General features: G+C 40.5%; 1 protein-coding gene across 1 annotated transcript; it reads right to left on the reverse strand.

Moving 5' to 3' along the window:
• Positions 1–5,478: 5,478 nt before the first annotated feature.
• Positions 5,479–17,538, reverse strand: LOC121297199 (aldehyde dehydrogenase, mitochondrial-like). Its single transcript, XM_041223336.1, has 13 exons — positions 17,263–17,538; positions 13,421–13,525; positions 12,108–12,248; positions 10,765–10,844; positions 10,291–10,402; positions 9,366–9,494; positions 8,817–8,930; positions 8,444–8,543; positions 7,550–7,734; positions 7,103–7,267; positions 6,744–6,901; positions 6,496–6,610; positions 5,479–6,241 (listed from the first exon to the last, which is right to left on the reverse strand). Exons 1-13 carry the CDS (start codon positions 17,398–17,400, stop codon positions 6,209–6,211), a joined length of 1,575 nt encoding a protein of 524 aa, XP_041079270.1. The 5' UTR covers positions 17,401–17,538; the 3' UTR covers positions 5,479–6,208.
• Between the last annotated feature and the right edge of the window lie 1,054 nt (positions 17,539–18,592).

Below are 18,592 nucleotides of genomic sequence, written 5' to 3' on the forward strand. Positions count from 1 at the left end.
AAACATGCATTTTAATTTTAAAAGGAACCATCTGGTACCAAACTAGGATAAAGAAAGCTCTGCTTACATGCATTACACGTTGTCGTGCAATTCCTTGGTCATTTCTCCCTTCAAACTCAAGTGTTCACAAACCCTATTGCCATTCCTGTCACTCACAAGCGTCACGCCCACATCATGCAGCTGAGTGCTTCCCACAAATAACTGCTACTTGAAAACCAAACAGTGCCTATTAGGATCTTTTAATGCAGTTCATTCTCAAGGTACAGAAGCGATAACCCAAGATCAACATTTTCAGTCTGACTTCAACACAGGGTATAGAAGAATTGTAATGTGTTTATGTGTATAAAAACTCCTTAGTCCTGGTCTTTGTTCCAGCCCTGTTCTAAATGGTTTAATTTAACCAATGAATCATGCATCCAGACACTGAAGTAGATAATAATATCATCCTAACTGTTAAACCTGGAGTGGAATAGCCCTTCAGGACTGTGATTGGACAGTCCTACCTTAGGCATTCAGGAAGAAGAAAAGCACATCAAGCAAGTATCTCTGTCACTGCTCAATATGAACATGTATTGAGGGGGAGCTCTCAAGTACTTTCATGGAGGGACAGTCACAGCTTTACAGTATCTCCACTCAAGAGCTGGAGAACTGAAACAAATCAGAAGTCATATAAATGATAAAGGGATTTTCAAATAAAATACCAGGACTAATTTTTAACAGATTAGGTCTCTGGAGATAAAGGTCATACCATCTGAAAATGTCAATGAAAGTTGTGTGTTTTTCTATTTAAAAAATGTAACATCCAACAGTTACAACAGTCCAGATTTAAAGAGCTGTCTATCAATTATTTCACAGACCTTCAAAGCCAGTGTGCGTACTTTTTTTGTTGCTATTTTTGTCTCGTGTTAACACGCACTTATGTACTGAGAAAGCACGGTAATGACTCTCAAATACTGTATTAAAGTGGTTTGCAATCATTCTCAGGTTTTCTTTGTATCCATGCAGTACCGTACTTTAGACACACTAATGTACATGACATTCATTTATAAAGCCTTGACATTAATAAAGCAACTACAATGTAGTATAACTAAATCTGACAGGTTCTATTGTACATGTAAAGTTTAGTTGATCTTAAACTTCAGTCTCGGTTCCTGACAGAATCCCTATGACCAGAGGAATATTGTGACAGCTGAATTGTGAATGATACGAACCTGTCAAGGAGAATACTCGGTTCCCCTAGCAACTGAACCTGTTGCCGATTACCTCCCTGACAGCCACTTCCACACAAAAATGTCAATAACTACGCGCCTTACACCCTCGGCTGAGATCACTGCTGCCCCCTTTAGGTTGCAGTGAACACAGAGGCCTGTATATCACAGCGCCAGCCCAAAAGCCAGACTGATGCTTTTCATAAAATGGCCAGGATATGTACATAAGGCCACAGGAGAGTTGGTTGAAATAGTTTGCCAATTGATGAGACACAAGTCTCTGTTCAGATGATCGTCGATTAGCTCTGAAAATGATGCTGTGGAAAAGCTTCTTTAGCTGATCAGCGCAGTCTTCGGATTGATCCTTGCTACGTCCAATTGGGTACTAATGTGTGGATTTTATTGGATTCCATTAGAGTTTCCTTACCTGCTAGACCAGATATGGAAGTAGGATGAAAACAAAAGACATATTTTTTTATACAATACAATGGTAGGTATGTGATCATCGCCAATAGGGTTAGTTAGGCAAACCCCACTGTGTCATTTTAAGTAGATGGACCAAAATTAAATTAGTGTATTTTGTATAGAACAGCGATGAGCAAACACAAAATGAGCACTGATAACATGGTTCAGTTCTGCTCTAGTCTCTCTTTTTGTATGTCGATAGAGTGTAGAGCCATGAAGGTCAGGCAGGACTCCGCCGATTCAACATTTCTGCAAGGTGTATATATTGTTCTGGTGGGAACTGTGCCCATTGCTCCAGGATCGCCTTCTCTAATCCCTCCAGGGGAACATGCAGCACAGTCAATTCTGTGATTAGCGGTTCTGTCTCGCTCTGCCTGATGACCCCCTTCATTACTCAGCCTTCATGCTCTGCGATAGCTCTTCCTGGCTGGTGGCCTTCCTCCCTGCCCCTCTCCAGCTTGGGCTCTGACTGGAGGCCAGGCAGGTAGAGGACAGGCTGCCGTTCCTGTTGCCCCAGCTGCCCTCGGAGAATCGCTGCCTCCGCTCGCAGAGCACCCTGCCCCCCACCCCGCCCGCATGGCTCAGCGCAGACTGGCAGCGGCCGGCCCTTCTGCGCTCGCTCACCTGCAGCGCCACACTTCGAAGGGCAGGGGGCGCTCTCGCACAACGGGGGGACGGAGGGGTGCCAGTCCGGGTTGTGGTGCTCACTGCTGTACTGGGCTCTATCACTGTAGAAGAAACAGACACACACAGGCTGAGGTCAGACTGCACAGAAATAATGCCTGTAGATGACTTAAACTTCCCCTGCCAAAAATCAAACTAAATAAGACATTGGTAACATTCGTAATATACAATGTGGAATAATGCCACCAGGCCTCGTAATTTCTTCTCTGTGGTCAGTTATAAGTCTTGAAATCTGACAATGCATACATATATCTATAGGTGATAGAATAGCCCTCTCATCCACGCTGGTCTGCAGGAGATCTGCTGCATCCGAAAATCATATACCCGCTTCACAAAACACAACCACTGTTACCCCTTTGTGCGGTCGTTAGTGCTCAAAACAATGCAAAACTGCTCTGAAAAACCCTTACCGTTAATCTGGATATTTGGGTACTGTCTGTGTATTTTCTCTGCGGCGGTGATGGAAGACGTGCAGCCCATTGGAGAACGGATGAACTAAAAAATAAATAAGTCTGTACTAAATAGACCCGTGAAAATCACACTAATGAAAATGATTATGCTGTGATTTTTGTAATAGTATATTCTGTACGTTTAATGCTGTAGATGTTATTAACCGTGATATTGTTCAGTCCTTTGAAGATCAGTCGAGGGGTTTATTTTTGTATACGAGGTAAGGCACATGCAGCGGCAAAGATCCTTCGTCCTGGGTAATATGTTCCTTTGATGATGTCCTATGTTGTGAATGCATTTGTCACGTTTTTCTTTTCCCTTTTTAACACGTATTCCCAACAATACAAGCAATGTCACGTAACATATTACATTTCAATATATGGCACCCTTTACACAAAAACGATCTGATGCCCAACATTAACTCCACGTTGTTTATCTGGAGTATTATTTGTAGTCCTTTGTGTTAGGAACTTCGCTCTTTTGCAATTCCAATAGGTCCTTATTATTGTTGCAGCCGCTGATGTGTAAGTTAAGACATGCAGGTACGCATCTATTTCGACACGTTTAGACGTTCAGAATCGGTGTGTAAAACTAGGTTATTTTCAACTTTGATTTGCAGAACTTTCAGTAAGCACCTGAATCTGTCACATCTTAAAACAAATACATGGAACAATCCTTTTCAAATGAAACATAAGAGTAATCCGTGCAGTCCGATGTCAATTGAGACCGATTTTAATAACGGTACTTCTTTTTTTAATGATGATTAACACTCCTGTTCTGTGCGATTCTGAACATCTTGTATTATCTCCAACCAATGCAGATCAAAATAATATTAATAATACAAATATTAATGCACTTAGTAATTAAATCACTGTTCCTTTCGAAACTTTCAGTTTCAGCACTTGTTTCTTGTAAACTCGTTTACTGCAAATATGCAAGTTTTATACCTTTACAAAGAATTGAACTGAACATGTCTATGCTTCCCAGTTCATTTTAGTTGAGCAATTCAGTCGGCGCACAAGTTCCCACAGAATCTACAAAGCTTGACCAACCTTCCCTCACTGCGTCATTTTACCGGGAAAGAACCACGCCTCCTAATCCTGATATTTTTTTTTAGAGGACTACTTTCCTAAGAGAATGTCGACCTGGGTGAATCTAGAACTTAGATACCGTTATATCGATTACATTCCAATAGCCACTTTGTTATACAGTATACGCTGTTACACAACCATATATCTGGGTGTAAAATGTAAAAGTAAATAAAACAGGTGAGATAACCCAATGTCAAACAAATGATTATTATGGATGTAGCATATTGGATTGCAAGACAGCCACTTGATTCATTTCTAACTATGTAGGATTGTTATTTTTAACAGTTTTATCATGCTTTCAGTAAGCACTTACCATGCTTTACTTGTATAGTAAAGGACTTCTCCAGAAATGAATAAGGATCCTTCACCACCAGCACTGGATACAACATATTCAAATGAATAACTGCACAGCAATATATATATAAAGTCAGGGATTTTGTAGGCATGTAGTCAGGTGTATGATTAAACAATTATACCAAACTGGTGCTAATGATCATCAATTCTATATGTAGGTTGAAACACAATCATTAACTGAAACAGAAACAGTTGTGTAGGAGGAATAAAACTGGGTGAGGAACAGCCAAACTCAGCTAACAAGGTGAGGTTGCTGAAGACAGTTTACTGTCTAAAGTCATAGACCATGGCAAGACTGAGCACTGCAACAAGGCACAAGGCAGTTACACTGCATCAGCAAGGTCTCTCCCAGGCACAAATTTCAAGGCTGACAGGGGTTTCCAGGTGTGCTGTCCAAGCTCTTTTGAAGAAGCACAAAGAAACGGGCAACGTTGAGGACCGTAGACGCAGTGGTCGGCCAAGGAAACTTACTGCAGCAGATGAAAGACACATCATGCTTACTTCCCTTTGCAATCGGAAGATGTCCAGCAATGCCATCAGCTCAGAATTGGCAGAAAACAGTGGGACCCTGGTACACCCATCTACTGTCCGGAGAAGTCTGGTCAGAAGTGGCCTTCATGGAAGACTTGCGGCCAAAAAGCCATACCTCCGATGTGGAAACAAGGCCAAGTGACTCAACTATGCACGTTAACACAGGAACTGGGGTGCAGAAAAATGGCAGCAGGTGCGCTGAACTGAGTCAAAATTTGAAATATTTGGCTGTAGCAGAAGTAAGTTTGAAAGCATTCTTACTTTACAGCACTTTCTCACACCTGCCTAAAACTTTTGCACAGTACTGTGTGTATATATATATATATATATATATGAAATTAGCTTTATTTCACTGTACACAAATGTCACCGAAATAAAATCTGCAAGAAGCCCTTTGAAAGTTAATTCAACTGAAGACAGTATTCAAAATAACAGATGTTGGCAACATCTGAATGTGAACTAAACTATTCAAATAAACTGGGGGCTTTCATACTGTAAGAATTGTGCAGGGAATTTAGAGATCAAGGCTACGGAGAGAATGCTTTGGGCTTCTGTTGCTCAGAAGACTGCTAGTACCCTTTCCACACTTAAGATAGACATTTAAAAATCTAATGCACATATCATATTAAATTCAGCTTCTTTTTATATAATATTGCCAAATAATTCAAACATAACATGCTTTGAAACAAAAGATGATAATCAGCAGATTTAATATTTAAAAAAAAAAAAGTATTGCCTTCATTTTTAAATCAAGAAAACAACAGGCCTACTTCAGATGTGGATTGTCCACATCGAATGTAGAGGCCTAAAGTGTGTATCCTAGCAACACGCTAATCTACCGTACTATAATTAAAAGACGTGCATTCTCACACACTCAAGGTTTTAATGCAAACTGGCATTAAGAGACTTCAAACTGGGTTCTAATTTGATGCATTGATTCATCAATATGTAATCGAAGCTTGGGAAATTTTAGGACAGATACATCGATTAATTGTTGCACCCCTAATATATATCTATATATCAAAGTGGACAAAAGCAAGATGCACTTCACAGCTTTGGTATATGCTTTGATATCACTGTTTAAATTGAAAAAACATAATCTAGGAGAAATCCTCCTGAAGCTAAAGTTTGCTTAGAAATATGTAAAGCATGCAAGTGTTCTTTTTATATTAAAGTATATTCATACTTTGGAATCTGGTTAATATTATTAGAAGTTATTTAAGCAGCACTGAAAAAGTTTTGGGGGAAAAAAAAAAAATGCAACATACAGTAACTGATGTGAACCACAAAGGTGTTAAACCATCAGAACTTTCTTCATGGCCCTCCAACATTTGAAAATCCCTGAACAGAAAACCTAAAATGATGACGCAAAGACGAAAGCACAGTTTCTTCACACAGAATCTCTTCTTTTAAGATCCAACTGGTTTAGGAGTTCTTCTGGGGGACTTTAATAGTCACCTGAAAGACCAAAAAAAAAAAAAAATTTTAAACTGCAGTATTCTTGTGACCCTGCTCATAATATTTACACTGTTAACTACATCCCTCCACAGTTTAGCTCAACTATCACAGCAAATATTGATTACAATCCCCAATTCCTGGGATTCAATTGTAACTATGATGCCACTAACATTTAAAAAAAAAAAAAAGAAAAAAGGTCACTTTTTAAAAAGGTCAACTTCAGCATAATAAACCACCCTGCTGGCCTGACTCACTGTTTTCACTTCAGTGTAGTTCTCCAGGGAATATTCTCCAAGCTCTCGTCCATTCCCAGAAGCCTTATATCCACCAAATGGAGCTTGGGCACCAAACACATCGTAACAATTTATCCTGCGTGAAGTAAAAAAAAATACAAGATAATGTTATTCACAAAAATGTGAAGGTAATCCATGAAGTGATTCTGAAGCATCCTAACAGCGGTCCTCAATCTGTGCTGTGAGCTGTGTGACCCTGGATCTCTTACCAGACAGTGCCAGCGCGCAGTGCTGCAGAGATGTAGTGTGCCTTGTCAATGTCTCTCGTGAATACGGCAGCAGCCAGCCCGTACTGTGTGTCGTTGCCTCGTTCAATCACCTCCTCCAGCGTCTTAAACTTCAGGATCTGCATCACCGGTCCGAAGATCTGCAAAGGGCCAAGTGAAAACTTTTACTGCAACCAGTTAAACCGTGTATGGAAATCAAGTAGACAAGTGCTTCAACTTAAACAGTGTAACGATAAAAACCATTGCCTAAATGTCAGCTTACTAGGTTCTTACAGGTTCATCACTAACTATGAAATAACGGTCAATGTCTTGACTGGTAATACTAGTTGTGTTGCCTGTACCTCCTCCCTGGCGATGGTCATGTTGTCTTTGACCTCTCCGAAGATGGTGGGCTGGATGAAGTATCCTCGATCTGCCGCCACTCCACCGCCACACATCAACTTGGCCCCGTCACGCTTCCCAGCACTGATGTAGCCCAGGACCTTCTTGAACTGGTCCTCATCCACCTGCATCAGGGAGCCAGGGATCAATTTGACTTTGACAAATAGCCACATGTTAAAGAACAAGTGCAGCGCTATGTATGCATTTGAAGGTTTATCAGAATGCGCAGGTTCACTGCAGAGAATTCTCAGTTCCAGTATCCATTTCAATGAAGGCTGGTTATGCATTACAAAATCCTACAGTAGTTATTGTCAGTTAGGGAACAAGAAAATGCTCTTCGGATGATTCTTTTGGGTTTTGACTGATTGCAAAATATAGGTAACTGGACCCTCAATGTCTAGCAGTACCTGCGGCCCCTGCTCTGTCTGCAGGCTGAATGGGTCCCCCACGATCCTCTTCTTGGCTCTCTCCACGCTGCGCTCCACAAACTCGTTGTAGACGTCCTCCTGCACATAGGTGCGAGAGCCAGCACAGCAACACTGGCCCTGGTTGAAGAAGAGAGCAAAGTGGGCCTGCTCCACAGCATCTTCCACTGTAGAGATAGGACACAGGGCTCAGCAACTCCAGGGATTATACTGTAAGGTAATACGTTGTGTGTGGGGTGTCTCTTATTGTTTAAGAGATGTCTTCTCATGCAGTTTGGGTTAGAGGACCACAAAGACAAGCTGAGCAGTTCTGGTTGTTAAAACTGTGCGGAATGACGTCTCAAACAATAAGAGGCACCCTACATACAACATATTAACTTCTAATAAATCACACAAATTAAGATTGTACTCAGGAACAGCTTTAAAAACTAAAAACTCTGATCCTACCCTACCCAGGCCGTGACATGGCTTAGTCCAAAATCAACTGCCACAGTCCCTGAATAATGTGTAGATGTACAGGTGCTGTATTGTGGTGAGACTATTTACTAAAAACAAATGAGGCTGTAAAAACTTGGGCTTTTAAAAGTTTGTAGAAAGAGTGGTTGATTGGATGATGTACCATGTACTCTTTACGCTTTGTTTTGATTTTTGAACACTGGAATTAGGCAAAGGACCTGCACACTGGATACTGGAATGTTGGCAAATACTTCACTGTTATTGGTTGATTTCTGATATGAGATTTAAAATGTGATGAAGGTATCACTGCTACAATCAATGCAATCTACTACACTGGGAATTGTGTTAGTAGCTGTACTGTTCTCTAAATGTAAAGGCACAAGCTGTCACAGAAGGAAACATTCAAACAAGAAAACTCACAGTCTGCGTCTGACAGGATGATGTTGGGGCTCTTCCCCCCCAGCTCCAGGGTCACCTTCTTCAGATTCCTGCTTGCTGCCTGCAGGATCAGCTGACCAACCTGTAGGGGACAGAACACAATGTTACACTCTGCTGGTGGAGAGCTGTCCAGCGTTTGTTACTCTGACAAGTCATCAGTATTAGAATAATTGCAGTCCCAAGATATTTTGTGGTTATGTATTCTAGTCAACACAGATGTTTAATTAGTGAGAAGTTGGATTACTTTAAGAACCTACCTCTTTAATTTCCAACATATATAAAGACTTTACAGTTTCTAAAACACTTTTAGATGCAGTCATTAATTCTGCAGCCCAGATCTGCAGTGCGCACTGACCTCTGTGGACCCGGTGAAGGCCACCTTGTCGATGTCCATGTGGGAGGAAATGGCAGCACCAGCTGTGTGGCCGTACCCCGGAATAATGTTCACAACCCCCTCAGGGAACCCTGCCTGAAGGACCAAGGAGAAGGTAAGTAGAAGGTATTCTAATAAAGTACCAATTAACCCACACATATTTACAGCTTCTGACATCTCCAGCTCACTACTGAATACTTAACACATTACACCCACCTGCCAGCCAGCTAAACATTTTAATTGAATCTAAAACACAGTTGGTATCTATATCCCCACCTGCTGGCTGCAGCACTGTACAACAACCAATCCCATTAGACAACATTGGCCAAAGCGTTTTCCTATAGGCAATGTAAAAATCGACATGCTATCTGGGGGAAGATCAACAGACCTGAATAAAGCTCTTTACTCTGGCTTGGGAAGTGAATCAAAATACTGAAAGCTCTATTTGCATGTTCAGAGTTGTGCCTCCAAGCCTAACCCCGAGGCTACACGCTACAGCATCGTCTGTGTCTGGGAAGACCAGGGACTCACCTCTTTGATGAGGCTGGCCACGTACAGAGCGGTCAGAGGCGTCTGTTCAGCCACCTTCATCACCACGGTGTTGCCTGTGGCCAGAGCCGGCCCAAGCTTCCATGCTTGCATCAGCAATGGGAAGTTCCACTGGCAAGGAGAGGCAAGCAGAGAGGCATTTAGCAGATGGGTCACACTCTCATTGGACAGCACTCAAAAGCTATTTCAGGCCTTGCTTTGAGTTTCACTGCTTACACCCGAGCTTGTGTCCAATACAGCTCGAACTGCTCCGTTACCCTGACTTACATTCATTTATATACAGTACTTATGATTTCACAGTTTAGTCATTCATTTGTTTAATGCACGACTCACCATGTCAACAAAAAATGTTTACATTTCTAATACTTTACTGTATAAGGTTATTTCACTAATTCCCAGTTTTCTAGATTTCCCCGATGTGAAACAAGGCAGCAGTGTATATACAGGGGGATTCATATTTTACACAGCATTGTCAGAGTATCGCAAAAACTGGAGATTACATGCAAGATGTAACGTCAACAGTTAAGTTGAATCAAAAACAGTGCAAAACATCAATGTTGCGCAAATTATGAATGCCTTGTATTTACCTTTATTTGCATATAACCAGCATAACTCCTAAACAAACTTTCCTGAAGATTTAATGTTGAACAGCTGAATCATACACCTTGCTATGAATGTTTATGATTATGCGCATGCCCCTTGAATATTTTTAAATGGTCAAATATAAAAATGATGATTTTATTAATGACGGTGTCCGGAGATATTCAGTCATCAAGCCATGCTGCTTTTTTGTGGGAACACAAACATGCTAACAGCTCCTGGTAAGACAGGGGAAGCTATATTCCTGACCGCAGTGTATACACAGAGTCCACCAGACACCTGGCCCCGCCCCTCTCACTTTACTCACTGGAATGATCTGGCCGCACACGCCCACTGGCTCGTGGCGAGTGTAGCAAAAATAGTCTCCATCGATGGGAATGGTCTTTCCATGATTCTTGTCAGCCCAGCCAGCGTAGTACCTGTGCCAAAAAAGAGGAACACATTCAAATCACCAGATCTGTGAAAAGCAGCCAAATAGCATGCATCTAGTATTTCATCAACAACCTGAACTCAGTATCAGTAACTAGAGAATCATCTTAGTTTCACCTTGTTAAACATAACTGGGTCCAAGAGATGCACAGAACTTCAAACTGACTAATAGTTGTTCCAGATTGGTAATAATAATTGATTGGTTCTTTTCATGTTGGTTGGTTTGAAATTATTTCCTGTTTACTTGTGTCATTGTGCTTGCTGGACTCAAATCTAGAGCTTTACTGTGCAAATTAACTAACCTTTTAGTCAATTAAACTTTTATTAAAAACATAGCAAGAACAATCTGTACCTTAAGCACTTCACAACCAGCGGTAGGTCGACGCTGTAGGAAACTGAATACGGTTTGCCATTGTCCAGGGTCTCCAGAGTCTGAAGAAGCAGGAAGAAATTAATTTGTTTTTTTATGGAATTTTTACTGCCATGGACCTCGTTACAGCAGTAGTTTGGCATCTGTCCTGTATTTGCAATGTGCAAATAAATTACCGGAACAAATACAGGCTGATCACAACAGCTGCTATTTTTAAACTCCTTTACGGTCAAATACCTTTAAAATATGCCTATCATGGTATAATGAATTCAGTGGATCAAAAATAACTGAATAATGTCTTAGGAACTAAATTCCCTTCACCTCTATGCTATTACATACAGATCGAGCGGATAAGAGAACGGATTCTGGTCACTTTTTGCTAGTGTAAACGCTACTGAGCATGTTCCAGAATGTTGAGTTCGTATTCCGGACTCAGAACTAAGAGTGTCCGGAAAGACTGCAGAAAATATCCAGCGGGCACTGCACGCTAACCAGCAACATCATCACAGTGCTGCCTTTTCATTTAAGCACTGGAACTGAAAGTGGGAACACAAACAAATTTAAACTCCAACTCGTAGCATTTGGAACACATTTCTATATTTTTTATATTAAGTATTGATAATATGTTTATGTCGTCATTACAACAGGGCATCAGCGTCTTTTTTTTTTCTTTCCCCCTCAAAGTATGCATGCTCAGAGTCTGCTCCTGTGAGAAGTACCCCCTGCTGTTTGAAGCAAGTGTAAACACACCATTCCAGTACAGACTGTCCCAGAGTCTTAATCGGAAAAATTCTGGAACGCTAGTGTAAATGACCTATTGTATCTGCCAATCCTGCTAGGCTTTACTTCAGCCAATGATAATAAAGTACAACCATCTGCTAAACTGAGTCGATGGCCTTTGCCCGGTGTGTACTCTGTGACTCAAAGAATAAGATAAGCAGCCTCATGGATGAAGTGGAATGCCAGGAACTGTTATCTGCCAAAAAATGTTTCATTTAACTAACTGGGGACACTAGTGGAACTATCTACCTTACAGTAGGTGTTTTCAATGAACATGCTGAAGAGGTCATGCACTGGGTGCCAGAGTTTTAAACACAAATGTGGGAATCAACAGGGTTTCAACCCCATGTAAAGGACACGGTGTCACAGAACTACTACCTTGTGCTTGTCAGCCCAGCTTCTTAACTGTACAGAGGAGCCAGGCTCACTTGAACTAGCTAGCAGTCACTGACCTGCTATTAGCTCAAATATAGAGTGGCACATCAATACAGTACTGTGCGAATAATTAGGGCTTCATCAAAAGTAACATGTAACTAGGTACTCACAGCCAGGTAGGCGGAGTCTCTCTCGATCAGGTCTGCCAATCGGTTCAACAGCAGTCCACGGTGGGAGGCGTCCATCCGTCTCCATGGCGATCCCAATCTAAAGGCCTCCTTTGCAGCCTTTACTGCTTTATCTACATCCGCCTTGAATGAAAGCAATCACAACTTGGATAAGACTACACAGAGACCTAGGCCCCCCACTTTGCAAACTTATCTGGACGGGTAAAACTTATGGATGTTAAATTAATTAATAAAAAGATTACTTTTGACAAGTGAAAAGTGGGTCCAGAGTCCAGTCCAGTACAGTTAATACAAGAACAAATACAGCAACTAGATAAGAGAAAACAGACAAGCTACATTTGTCTTTGGTATTTTACACTCTCACATGTAAAAAACATCCTTTTTTAAATAAAGAAAAACAAGTTACAAAGACAAAAAGTAAAGATATTCTAGTAGATCAAGATGACTAGGTAAATAGAAATAAAGGCAATGGAGTGCAACAAGTCTTTAAAAAGAAGAACACATCTTTCATTTTTTCAGGAATCTTATAGCACCCCAGAGAGAAACTGAATGTAAGATGAACCACATACTTTTTGTCCTTTAAAAAAAAACGGTGCCTTTTTACCCAGCAACACGGCCTTGTGTAATTGTGTAAAGAGGCACAGTGTCACATGATTAGCCTTGGAATGCAATTCTGAACAAACACCCAATGACTCTGCACTTTGAACAGACTTCCCATAAACAGAATGAAATAATTTAGTGAAAAAAAAGAAAAGCCTCAGCAAAACAACCTGGAAAGGTATCTTAATCAAGCAGGTCATTTGCATCACAGCACATGTTAGTTTTGATGTATTGTATAGAACACATGAAACACTTAATACATTTCCAGCTGGTGTCACAGACCCTGATTTGCAACAATCGTTATATAGTTATAGAATGGACAAAACAATGCAAATACCTGTGACATGCAACTGTTATGTAATCTGCTTTCCCTCACACGACTAAGCAGCTTTTTTAGCAAATAAGACTCCATTCATGTGACATATAAAAAGCTGCATCTCCGTTTCTACCCAAGATAACCTTGCTTTGCGTGCCACTCCGGAGAACAGACTTCACTTCAGATTTCCATATAGAAAGGGAACAGAGGTGGTAACCATCGAGGAGTGCTCATGTATCCCCCTCTAGAACAATTTCAAACCCCTTGCACATTTTCAATCATTCCTGGCTGCCCCTGGTGCACCCTACTGACAATGACATGGCAGGTGTTTATGTTTCTGATCACGTTGAATTCAAGCAGTACTATGCCATTCCCTTACCTTGTCTCCCTCTGCCACCTGGCAGATCACCTCTGCCGTGGAGGGGTTGACTGTAGGGAAGGTTTTTTTGCTCACTGCATCGTGCCACTCGTTGTTGATGAAGATCTGAAACACACGAGGTAGTCAGTGTGCATCATTAGGAAAGAAGGGGGTGGACACACAGCTAGCAGCTAACTGCTAACAGGAGCAAAGCCCCTTTACGACTCATTCGCGACGATAAAACTAAGCCGTGATTTAATACCTCAGCAGCACCGTAATCTCACATGCCTTAAACTCAGATGTCTACTGAGCTTAGAGTAGTTCTGGTAAAGTAGGAGACAATAGATAAAGAAAGTGATAATGTGCATTATAATATGCAGTGGTATAGGACTAAGGCAACACAAGTGCACAGAAAAGGAACTGAAATCGTCACAATTAAGTTACTATAGTAATACAAAAGTATTGATCTTACCCGGGTTCAACTGATCTATACCAGTGGTCCTCAAAGTGGTGCCTGCGGGCAAATTCGTGCCTGTGAAGCCAGGCCATCGTGCCCGTGGCAGCTGTTCTTAAATTGTGGGTCGTGAACACATTTCTGGCGGGTCGCAGCATGGGAAAATAAATAAAGCTTTAAATACGTTTTCCAGCAAAAGCATCACAGCAGTCTGTTGACAGTGCTGCTCGCTTATACTGTGCTTGTACGTACTCAACATTTATTTTTATTTTTTTCCTGAAGGGCCCCTGCGATACGATCAATTGAATATCTGCATTGTCTCTCAATCATAAGTTCGCTGGGTGGGACAAATTGCATCCGTTTCAGTTGCAGGTACTGACAGTAAGTTTAACCAATGGAGAGTCAAATATCTGCCATGTTATTCAGCTGTCCAATCATAAGAAAGCAGAGCCGTTCACGGTATTCTGCATGAAAATTGAAGGCGAGTGAGTAGCCAATGAGAAAGTGAAAGATCTAACAGCTGTCCAGTCATTCGTGAGCTGAGGCGAGGTGTTAATATGCCGGGTAAGCACTGAATTTAGTCGACTGTTACTAAGAAAAACAATACATTTCAGCATTTAGAATTTAATTCTCTCTGTATGAATTTTTTTTTTTATTTCACCAGACAAGTGAAACACCAGATTTAGTTACAAATCCACTTCCTCTGAATAACTGTACTGGAGATGAGATATATTTAAAACAGTAGTGTTGATAAATGTGCCAAAATGAAACAAAGCGAGACGCTATCTATCCTTTTATTTGGGTTTATTCATGGTTATCTATCTAAACATGTTACTTAAATATCTGCATTGTGTACTTTATATAAATTATTTAAAGAATAAGCGCAGCACACACAATTACTACCCGAGACTTGGCCTTATTAGAGTGGGCCAAGAATAACCCCACAAACTCTTAATATATGGATGTATGTTTTTAATTATATATATATATATATATATATATATATATATATATATATATATATATATATATATATATACACACACACACTACTGGTCAAAAGTTTTAGAACACCTCCATTTTTCCAGTTTTTATTGAAATTTACGCAGTTTAATGTCTCAATGTACTCTGAAATTAAAGCATAGAACAAATAAACAATTGGAGATAAAAAAAAGAAATCATGGAATCGTTTTGTTTAACAAAATTTAATCTAAATTTTTGACTCAAAGTAGCCACCTTTTGCTGATATAACAGCCAAACACACTCGTGGCATTCTTTCTACAATGGAAATCAAATATTGTTCGGAAAGTTCTTCCCAACACTGTTGCAGAAGTTCCCACAAATGTGTTGCACTTGTAGGTTGCTTTGCTTTCACCCTTCTGTCCAGTTCATCCCAAACCAGCTCGATGGGGTTTAAGTCTGGAGACTGTGCTGGCCATTCCATGATTTGAAGCCTACCGTCTTGTTCTTTTCTTCTAAGGTAGCTCTGACATAGCCTGGAGGTATGTTTTGGGTCATTATCTTGCTGTAGGATGAACCCCTGACCAACTAGGCATATACCAGAGGGTATTGCATGGCACTGCAAAATGCCGTGGTAGCCATTTTGGTTCAGGGTGCCACTCACTCTGTGCAAGTCGTCGACTCTGGATCCAGCAAAAGAACCCCAGACCATCACGCTTCCTCCTCCATGTTTGACAGTTGGCGTCACACACCGAGGAACCATCCTTTCGCCTACTCGACGGCGTACAAAAACCCTGCGTGATGAACCGAAGATTTCAAATTTTGATTCATCGGTCCATGAGACCTTCTTCCAGTCTTCAGTAGTCCACTGGCGGTGCTTCATGGCCCAGGCAAGCCTCTTTTTCTTATTTTGAAATGCTGCTCGAAGTCTTCTCTTCACAGTTGAAACTGAGACTTGCTTACTTCGACCAGTGTCAAGCTGTGCTTGAAGCTGTTGTCCTGTGAGCCGCCTATCACGCAAGCTGTTGACTCTCAGAAACTTGTCTTCTGTTTCTGTTGTGGCTTTGGGTCTTCCAGGCCTCTTCCTGTCAGAGTTTTCTCCATTTTCCAAGTGCCTTTTGATGGTGTAGGAAACTGTACTCACTGACACCTTGGCTTTCTTTGCAATTTCTCTAAAGGAAAGACCTACACTTTTAAGGGTTATAATGGTCTGTCTGTCTTCTTTTGTTAATTACATTTTTCTAGCCATTATGATAGCAATATACTACTTCCTGCAGTACAATACTGTCCATATAATGCTTAAGAGGGTGTAGTACACAGTCTGTCTGTATAAAAGCAGTGTTGGAACAGAGGGTTTGTAAGTAATCAACAAAAGTTGTGACACCTGTTGGAATTGTTAGCATCAACTTTCAAGGCTTAATTTACTTCCATTGCTGCAGAACAGCTGTAAGTTGTTAATCCATTACTTGTTCCCTGAAAAAGGCCTTTTCGTGTAACTCTGAAATGTACATTATTTTTCAGTTTTTGATAACCTAAACTTTTTTTTTTAACCTCTGGCAGTTTACCGCTTACCTTTGTACGATTTCAGGTTATTCAGTGGACTTGAACTGCTTAAATTTCAATAAAAACTGTTAAAATAGGGGTGTTCTAAAACTTTTTACCGGTAGTGTATATATACACGCACGCTGTATATGTCGCGGGAAGGCAGTCTAGATAAGAACCTATGCCTCAGCATGCCCGCAAATAGCCAAGATCAATATATGCCCGTACCCAAATTACGTTGAGGACCACTGATCTATACACAGATCACAGAGCTGAATACAAATAAATAGAGGTAACACCTACAGTATAGTGACGTGCTGTTGACTTAATTCACAATTACTATTTTATGTTCATACGCTTGTGTACACATATTGTTATTATCTTTCTACACAGTTACCAGTGCTGAAATATTTCCTCCCGTATCCCATAACAATTTAAACAACTTTTAGATGATAATAACAGTGGCCCACCATCACAATGGCAGTGTTATGTCACTGGCTGGTGTTTCGGTGTTTTTCGGTATAACGCCATCTGCTAATTATACAACATAATGCAATTATAGGAACATATCCAAAAAATATAAAAAGTACCACTGTATAATCTCCACGACATTTAAAGTTCAGTACACTATTGTTGGTTGCTTTCGACAGACCTGTGTATTTTTATAAACTTGTTTGTCTTCCGAAACTCGAATGCCAGCTTCACTATACGTGTTGTTCCTACCATGGCCTACATTGAACAGTCAAGTCCGTGGATGCCCAGTAGTTGCAAAACTCCGGAATCAAATGCGTCTTTTATAACTTTAGATTTTTCAAAATGCATTTATAATAGTCTGTGCATTTGGTATTTTATTGTAAATCAGTAACTTTCACACTCCTTCGTCATTATGTAATGTTAATATATTTACCTTGTTGAAGTGAACTTCAGGCTGAGTGTTTGGCGCAGGTATTGCAGACGCTGCAGCCGAGTACTGGCTCGCTGGAAACCGGAGCGAGAGCCGAGAAATCTGGAAAAATTTATTGGCGAGCACGGAGCGCAGCATCATTACTTTCTTATAAAAAAGAAAAAACAGTACACAGAATATTATTTTGAAGCGAACCAAATTCTGCGTCGGCACTCACACGCACTCACTCAGTCGCAGCAGAGTGAAACGTTGTTTGCTCACAACTGTATTTAATAACCAACTATATGAGGCGTATTGGATCGTGCAAAACTCTCGGCGCATGTGCTAAAACTATATTAACACATTACTTGACAGAAGAGGAATTGTGCAATCAATGTTATGTTGGAAATACAGGATACATAACTAATCTGTTGTGTTGCATTTGTAGGAAATATTAATTGTTAAGTTTCTGCATATTATAAGCAAGGGTTCAAATACAATTGCCAAAGTCTTTAACAGCCCATTTCATGCAGAAGTAGACTTAGGACAACAGGCTTACTATACATTTTACAGTAAACAGACCATGCATCGATTGGTCGGCTTTGCTGAATACCAGGACTTGACAACACAAGGTAACGTTACTGTATATAATAATAATAATAATAGTAATAATAATAATAATGCCTTGTATCGGGAAAGTGTTTTATGTCAACAGATACTAGACCGTTCAAGCAATTTTAAAATGTAACGGTGGCTCTATTCATAAGAAATGTATTTATTAATAGCACTTATTTCCGAAAATAAAATGGATATGGCACAAATATGAAAGCAGGTGTAAGCTAACTTCATCCTTCCACATTTGAACTAATCAAAAAGCAGACTTTGATTAAAATCCACAACAATTACTAGGATTACATTATAATTATAGTGCCGCTAACCACAGCTTTTAAAATGCACCAAATAAAAGCTGTGTTTAGTATTTTAACGCTGAGCATCACAGTTCTATTTTGTAATTTGATTTTTTTTAAGTTGTTATAAAAGGAATATTAAAACCACACTGTTGGCCTCACTCACTGTTTTCACTTCAGGTGTAGCCCTCCAGGCCTCTAGGTCCCTATTGACAGTGGTGACCAGACAGCAAAAAGAAGGGAGGTCATGATTGTTGTGGACTCCATATTGAGAAACACAGCAAGTTCATTTCGCAGTTTGAACCCCCTTACTACAACAGTGTGCTGCCTTCAGGGAGCCTCGGTCAAGCACATCACTGAGAACGTGGACAGGCTCCTAGAACGAACAGGAGACGACCCGGTAGTAGTCATCCACATCGGTACAAACAACATTGGAAGAGACAGAC

The sequence above is a fragment of the Polyodon spathula genome, chromosome 22, assembly GCF_017654505.1.
Source record: "Polyodon spathula isolate WHYD16114869_AA chromosome 22, ASM1765450v1, whole genome shotgun sequence".
In the NCBI taxonomy this organism is placed as follows: domain Eukaryota; kingdom Metazoa; phylum Chordata; class Actinopteri; order Acipenseriformes; family Polyodontidae; genus Polyodon; species Polyodon spathula.

Bases quoted from the DNA above. Each gene is read 5' to 3' on its own strand.
- LOC121297199 (XM_041223336.1), bottom strand. From the start codon at position 17,400: ATGATGCTGCGCTCCGTGCTCGCCAATAAATTTTTCCAGATTTCTCGG. The intron at 13,526-17,262 runs GTAAATATATTA...CGTGTGTTTCAG, and splicing joins CTGAAGTTCACTTCAACAAG to ATCTTCATCAACAACGAGTG. The intron at 7,268-7,549 runs GTACTGCTAGAC...TCCCTGATGCAG, and splicing joins AGACAGAGCAGGGGCCGCAG to GTGGATGAGGACCAGTTCAA.